This window comes from Silurus meridionalis, chromosome 17, assembly GCF_014805685.1.
Source record: "Silurus meridionalis isolate SWU-2019-XX chromosome 17, ASM1480568v1, whole genome shotgun sequence".
Taxonomy (NCBI): Eukaryota; Metazoa; Chordata; class Actinopteri; order Siluriformes; family Siluridae; genus Silurus; species Silurus meridionalis.
The window spans coordinates 5,189,293-5,197,528 of record NC_060900.1 but is presented as its reverse complement, the minus strand read 5'-3'; the positions used below and the strand labels follow the sequence as shown (position 1 = coordinate 5,197,528).

General features: G+C 39.0%; 1 protein-coding gene across 1 annotated transcript in view; it reads left to right on the top strand.

Moving 5' to 3' along the window:
- Positions 1-8,236, top strand: part of zgc:154046 (Carnitine O-acetyltransferase-like) — a 14,224-nt gene continuing 5,988 nt past the window's right edge. The window contains exons 1-3 of the mRNA XM_046871107.1: positions 1-552; positions 3,280-3,549; positions 3,778-3,896. Coding sequence (XP_046727063.1) covers positions 526-552; positions 3,280-3,549; positions 3,778-3,896 — 416 coding nt within the window. The 5' untranslated portion in view covers positions 1-525. The remainder of the gene's footprint in view (positions 553-3,279; positions 3,550-3,777; positions 3,897-8,236) is intronic.

Below are 8,236 nucleotides of genomic sequence, written 5' to 3'. Positions count from 1 at the left end.
GTCCATGGAATGGAAGCAGCCCTGGGTGCTTGGATTTGGATTTACATCCATGATCCTGTCTTTTTATGCGTGTAATGTTATTATAACCGCAAGTATTATTATACATTTTCTTATTTAACCGAATTACAATAGAACAGACGTATAGGATGAAGTCTGTTTCATGTTATTATACAGGCAACATCTGTAGAATAAACCGCGAGAGGGTTGCCAGATTGCACAGGTTTAAGGTCTTATGTTTAGTCTAGCTAGGTTAAATGCAATTCTTTTCAGCCTATTATTTTTATCATTACTACACGTGTCATTTGCAATAAGGAATTCAATCAAAAGGGGTCCGAAAGCTAAGGAGGCGTTTACGAAAAATCTGGCAACCCTGGAAATTCTGGGATCTGTAGCTCTTATGGTCTCTGGAGGGCGGAAACGTTGGAGAAGTTTGACAACAAGTTTGAGTTTTGTCCTTGGAGATCAGAATGTCACGGAGACTTTGTCGTGGCCGGTGAACCTGGAGGGAGTGTTGGAGCTCAAATCATGCTGAGTGTCCTGGCGAGAGCTGCGGTGAGTCCCCATGATTATCTACACTGACACAACAACAACAACAACAACAATGACCTGCAATCTGTATATAGAGCATGGCACTGCAACCATCAACCTAGTGTCCGAGATGATCTGTCGATGAGATCCACGAGATTACCACTTATAGGATGATCATAACAATAAGAAGCTCAATTTTACATTTGCAAATGTAGGTTTGTTTTTGCACTGGAGGTGAACATTTAGAGAGGCTATCTGTCAATTATATTATAATTCTAAACATAATTTCATCATGATTATTTCCAGCTCAATAATAATAATGATATTCGCAATAACATGTGGTCTAAGACATTGTATTTCTATTCAATAGATTTCTCTTTATTGCTTATTTTTGGTTTGTGTTTTACATCTTTCTGGCCCTGAAATAAGCCCCGCCCCCATCAGGAATGATCTTCTCAATACCACCTGTTTCAACTCTCAAAAGTCATTAACATTGTGTATGGGGTCGGCCATGTTAGTAGTTTTACTGCAAATGCAGTAGGATTTTATATCAACTCAAACCCTTTGTGCTCGAGAATGAGCGCAGAAGTTCTTGTTGTTCATCGTGTGGCACGACAAACCCTGGTACGAAGCAAATTCGTATGTTTGTGATTAAACAAATCGTTGTTGTGCCTCCATCACCACCGGCATCATTTTGTCAGGTCGTCTGTCCATGCGCCTGTCTGATCGTCCTTCAGAGAGAATATGGGCTTGAATGTTAATAGGATTTATATAGAATCATCAGTGGCAAGCAGATGAACTGATTAGATGTTGCAGACGGGGTCAAGCTTACAGCAATGTCAAATGTCTAAATGTTTTTTTAAGCATTCTTTCATTTGTTTGTCATATAAAATGATACTATCATCATCAGGAACTCAGGGTTTTGGTTTGTCTAGGATTTTTGCCGTCTTTCTGTCCGTCCATTTTTGTGTCTTCTGTGTAATTCTTTCGAAATTCTCTGTAGTGTGACATCTAAAGGGTTCCTTCAATTGCTTTTCCTCTTGTTTTTTTTTTAAGTGGGTTAGAAATGAGTTTCAGGCATACAAAGGAATGGAACGAGAAGGGCTAGACGTGACGGCGGTACCGAACAACCTTTTTTTGTTTCAAATTACGTTTAATAGGGTGGAATAACTGAGAAACGTAGTAAACATTTGGATTTACATTTCTAATATTTGACGGATGCCCTTATCCCTAAATAGGTATGTTGAAGTCTCTATCAGTAAATACATTTTGATAACTGACATAATTTCTAAGATATCCTATTTGTTTTCTCTTTGCTTCTTGTTTTGGCATCTGTTGACACCTTCCCGCCCCTGAAATAGGCTCCGCCCCCAAGTAACAAACCGCTTAGACTCATTCCATAAATCAAGTTTAGTTCTATAGCACTTTTCACAATGGACATTGTCTTAAAGCAGCTTTACAGAATGTAAGAATTAGCAAATAAAATTGTAAATAAGTTATCTATGTGTATTTATCCCTGATGTGCAAGCCTGAGGCGACTGTAGCAAGTAAAACTCCCTTAGATGGTATGAGGAAGAAACTCATAAACTTATAAATCATAATAAAACAATACAAACACAGTGAGAAATATCATGCACTGAAGGTTGTGATTATGAGTGATGTCCTTTCTACAGTCTAATACAGTCAGTTGGAGTTGTGGAACAGGTGATCCTGAGCATTAACAAATAAATAAACATCTTAATATATATTTTTAGAATGGTTAAATGAAAGATTCAGGCAATATGCAAACAGACCAAAACAGGACTATTCCAAAGAGCAAAGTTTAAAACCAGAGCAACGTCAAAACCAAAGCAGAACCGATAAGGCATGGGAACAACACGGCATGGTACGGGGGGGGGGTACTTAATGACCCGCAAATGCGAATGATCAGAATCAGGGCCTTTTCACTATGACTGGGTCTTGTGATGGAGTGTCAGTGGAATGAGGAATGTGGAAAATGCAGTGCTCTGATGGTTGAGAGGATGAGGGTAAACATGCATGTAAGAGGTCATTGATGGAATATACTGTGTATTTTTTAATGCAAAGATTATTATTTAACTTATTTGGGTTATTATTAAAATAAGGGATCAATTAATACACATGCTAATTTAGTTTCTCAATTTCTAATTAGTCAGGAGGTGATTCATTTTCAGAAACAGGAGTTTGGGCAGTAGATTGACACTGACTGACTCAGAGTTTTCTAATGGTGGTATACTACGTCCGTGTCCTAGTAGACCAGCATTAGAATGTATTTATTGATAGAGACTTCGTGGCAATTTTGTGCCATAAACGTAAATGTTTTTGAAATATGTATATTTAGTATTTTCGGGAGGAGTTTTCACTGTTAGTGCTTTGGAACAGTTAGTCATTTTCAGGACAATGGACTTGGATTTCTTTGAATTTTTAATATGTTAATGTGTACACACTTATTAATTACAAGTGAAAGAGTATGGCTGGTGAGGGAACAGTTGTTGTAATCTGTTGTAATGTAAATGAAGACAGAAACAGATTTATGGATGTTAAATGTAATAATATACAAATGATAAACATAGCTGTAAATAAAAACTGCAGCCCTTCGTAATCGTAATCGTAATCTTACCTGATATTACGATTAATTCCCAGGAAATAGACTATTTTCTAAATTCCTCACTGTACATGACTGCAGTTAAAAGTAATGAATATGTAGTGTGAGTTTTTTGTTGTTGGTCACAGGCGAGGGCAGTGCCTACACGCTTGGCAAGGCCTGTGATTGTTGTCCAAATCCGTGAACAATCTCTGGCACATCAGGATGGTCTGCCCAAGCTTCCAGTGCCACCTCTCAGACAGACGTGCGAACGTTATCTGGCTGCACTCGAGCCGCTCGTATCTGAGGAGGAGATAAACCACACGCGCAAGCTCATGGCCGAGTTCCTGTCCTCTGGTGGCGTTGGGGAAAGGCTGCAGAAAGGACTGGAGAGACGGGCACGCAAAACTGAGAACTGGGTACGTAATAAAAATACTGGCAGTCTCAGGGTTGCCAGGATCGCCACTGGATCGAGTGTTTTTTCAGCCAATTTCATTTTTCAAAAGCTATTGAAAGTTCGTAGTTCTTGCCCGGTGAAATCCAATTCTGGGAAATTATACGCTAAATTATCCTGCAACCAAATGAATTTATTTGAAATTGAAATGATTATTTAATCCAGATGTATTGTGTACGCTTGTGTGATGCAGCTCTCTGATTGGTGGATGCAGTCAGCCTACCTAGACTCTCGAATGCCAATCGCAGTGTACACCAGCCCAGGCATGGTTTTGCCTCAGATGCATTTCCAGGATTGCCAGGGACAGATGAGGTACCGTATTTGATCCCAGCACTATATTCACAATTATTTCAGACTTTATTATTAAGAACATTAAAAACAATATCTTTTGCACTTTGTGGTCTGTTGAATACGAATGTTGTTTCTCTCATCTAATTTTAGAACCTAAATAAACACAAAGCCCTTTCTTTTTTTTTTAAGACACTGCAGAATTATATTAGGAGGTAAAATAGAAAAAAGGATTAAAAATGATCATTGAATTACACATGCTGGATTACAAAACAATGAAGTAGAAGTAAAGAAGAATTTCAACAGAGTGTAATCCGATTCAATCGATTTATTCAGAATTTAAGTGAAAGGAATTTGAAAGAGAGGAATAGAGGATAATAAAAAGTAGCATGCTAGAAATGAATGTAAAAAAGAATACGGTGATATCATTGAATAACTGCGAGCAGATTAGAGCGTAGTAGAATTTGAGTTGGATTATAATAGAATTTGTTTTGAATTAAAATATCTATAGATTACCACAGAATAAAACAGAATATTTATATATATAAAATATATAATAGAGTGAGAGAGAGAGTATAATTAAATTAAAGCAGTTTGATTACAATAGAACTGAATAGACTTAAAAAGAGAGGAATCGATGTAAGTAAACAAATGTAGAAAAGAATTGAATGTATAATAGAATACTTTTATAATCTTCTTTCGGCTGTTCCCATTAGGGGTCGCCACAGCGGATCATCCTTTAACATCTCCTGTCCTCTACATCTGCCTCTTTTAAACCAACTACCTGCATGTCTTCCCTCCCATCCATAAACCTCCTCCTTGGCCTTCCTCTTTTCCTCCTTCCTGGTGGTTCCATCCTCAGCATTCTCCTACTGATATACCCCATGTCCCTCCTCTGCACATGACCAAACCATCTCAATCATGCCTATCTAACTTTAAACGTCCTACATGCACTGTCCCTCTAATAAACTCATTTCTAATCCTGTCCATCGTCGTCACTCCCAACGAAAACCTCAACATCTTCAGCTCTGCTACCTCCAGCTCCACCTCCTGTCTTTTACTCAATGCCACTGTCTCTAAATCATACAACATCGCAGGTCCCACCACAGTCCTATAAACTTTCCCTTTCACTCTCACAGATACGCTTCTATCACAAATCACTCCTGCTATCACTCTTCTCCTCCCACTCCATCCTGCCTGCACTCTTTTCTTTACTTCTCTAACACACTCTCCATTACTTTGCACTGTTAACCCCAGGTGCTTAACCTCATCCAACTTTACCACCTTGACTCCCTGCAACCGCACCACTCCACTGCCCTCCCTCTCATTCACACACACGTCCTCTGTCCTACTCCTACTGACTTTTAATCCCTTTAATGGTACTTCTACATCTCCAGACTTTTTTCAACCTGCTCCCTACTCTCACCACAAATCACAATATCAGACTACTATAATAATAATATTAATAATAATAATAAAATCATATAATAATAGTGCATTTTAGATTACAGTAAAATATAATTGAATGTAACAGAAATATAGATCAGAATAATCTAATGAAATTTGAATTTGGCCCATTACAATAAACTACAATTAAAAAATGAATTAAAACAACATTTTTAAAAAGCGTTTAAAACGTAATCTAGAACCGAGAGATTTTTGCATTTTTGAATTGCGTCCACACATTAAACCAACAATCGAACATTATATATTGCTCAACACAATGCTGCGCACAAGTTGAGAGGATTTATACTGCCGCATGTTATTGATATCTGCAGTGTTGAATTGCACACTGACCTTTACACAGACGGCTTCTTTTCCTGCTGCTATCTTTAGCACACTTTTCTGCCCATACTCACTTTGAACACCGCGGTTGAACACTAACAGTGTATGGACAAATCCAGTGGACTTACACTTTAGTCATGATCCCTGTTTAGACTCACCTCTACATTTATTCACTCAGCACGTGATTTGTCCTTTGGGTTGTGTTGTTGCGCACATGAGTGCAGCTTAGAGCAACAGTGACACGAAGCACAGATTTAAACGCTGTGTTGAGCAACAGTACAGTAAAAGACATTTGTTTAGTTTTTGAGTTGATTTGTATCAATTCTACTATTAGGATATAAGCCAAATACGATTTTAGGGCAGACTAATATATTTATACAGTATGTAGGGTTTTGTGTGTTTGCCACTAGAGGTCCTTGTTAATCCTCATGTTGTTGGTCCATCTGTGTGCTAATTGTGTTATTGTGGTCACCTGTGTCTCATTTTCTCCTGTATACAGTGAGGAAAATAAGTATTTGAACACCCTGCTATTTTGCAAGTTCTCCCACTTAAAAATCATGGAGGGGTCTGAAATTGTCATCGTAGGTGCATGTCCACTGTGAGAGACATAATCTAAAAAAAAAAATCCAGAAATCACAATATATGATTTTTAAACTATTTTTTTGTATGATACAGCTGCAAATAATTATTTAAACACCTGTCTATCAGCTAGAATTCTGACCCTCAAAGACCTGTTAGTCTGCCTTTAAAATGTCCACCTCCACTACATTTATTATCCTAAATTAGATGCACCTGTTTGAGGTCCTTAGCTGCATAAAGACACCTGCCCACCCCATACAATCAGTAAGAATCTGGAATTTGGATCACCTCCAAAAGGCTGGAAAGGGCTACGGGGAAATTGCCAAGCAGCTTGGTGAAAAAAGGTCCACTGTTGGAGCAATCATTAGCAAATGGAAGAAGCTAAACATGACTGTCAATCTCCCTCGGACTGGGGCTCCATGCAAGATCTTACCTTGTGGGGTCTTAATGATCCTAAGGAAGGTGAGAGATCAGCCCAGAACTACACGGGAGAAGCTGGTCAATGACCTGAAAAGAGCTGGGACCACCGTTTCCAAGGTTACTGTTGGTAATACACTTAGACGTCATGGTTTGAAATCATGCATGGCACGGAAGGTTCCCCTGCTTAAACCAGCACATGTCCAGGCACGTCTTAAGTTTGCCAATGACCATTTGGATGATCCAGAGGAGTCATGGGAGAAAGTTATGTGGTCAGATGAGACCAAAATAGAACTTTTGGGTCATAATTCCACTAAACGTTTTTGGAGGAAGAAGAATGATGAGTACCATCCCAAGAACACCATCCCTACTGTGAAGCATGGGGGTGGTAGCATCATGCTTTGGGGGTGTTTTTCTGCACATGGGACAGGGCGACTGCACTGTATTAGGGAGAGGATGACCGGGGCCATGTATTGTGAGATTTTGGGGAACAACCTCCTTCCCTCAGTTAGAGCATTGAAGATGGGGCGAGGCTGGGTCTTCCAACATGACAATGACCAAGCACACAGCCAGGATAACCAAGGAGTGGCTCTGTAAGAAGCATATCAAGGTTCTGGCGTGCCCTAGCCAGTCTCCAGACCTAAACCCAATAGAGAATCTTTGGAGGGAGCTCAAACTCCGTGTTTCTCAGCGACAGGCCAGAAACCTGACTGATCTAGAGAAGATCTGTGTGGAGGAGTGGGCCAAAATCCCTCCTGCAGTGTGTGCAAACCTGGTGAAAAACTACAGGAAACGTTTGACTTCTGTAATTGCAAACAAAGGCTACTGTACCAATGCACCTACGATGACAATTTCAGACCCCGCCATGATTTCTAAGTGGGAGAACTTGCAAAATAGCAGGGTGTTCAAATACTCATTTTCCTCACTGTATATTGTTGCCCAATAAATGTCTCTGTTTTCTAATTTTCTTGGTGCTTACCTCCCCACATGTATCTCGAGCAAATAATGATTTTGTTTTTGCCTTTTCTTTCTTGTACCTTTGTGAATTCCAATTTTGAAATGAGGATTTATTCTATATGGACAAATGTCAGGTACACCTGCTTTTTCCAGCCATATGTGGTTCTCCTCCAAACTGTTACCGCAAAGTTAAAAGCATACAACTCTAGAAACATCACATTTTTTTCCTTTACTTGAACTAGGAGACCAAAACCTGTTCCAGAATGACAATCGCTTTGTTTACCAATCCATCTCCAAGTTGATATGGTTTACATGGGTTTGTAGTGTAAGGTCTTGAGTGGCCTGCTATAGAGTTCTGACCTCAACCATATGAATGAATTGGAAACCTGAGTACATCCCAGGCCTCTTCATAATTTAATTTTCATGAACTCTTTAATCCAAAGTGTGTCTGACTCTCGTGAATTTGTGCTGGATCAAGTGCTATTTTTGGAAGCTGTTGAATAATGAGAATGAACGTTATTCTTGGATGATTAAAACCAACACAAAACAGATTTACATGATAATTTTAATGTAAAATTTGGACTACTGTTAGATCTTCATTACAATGTTCACTAGATGTTATAGTG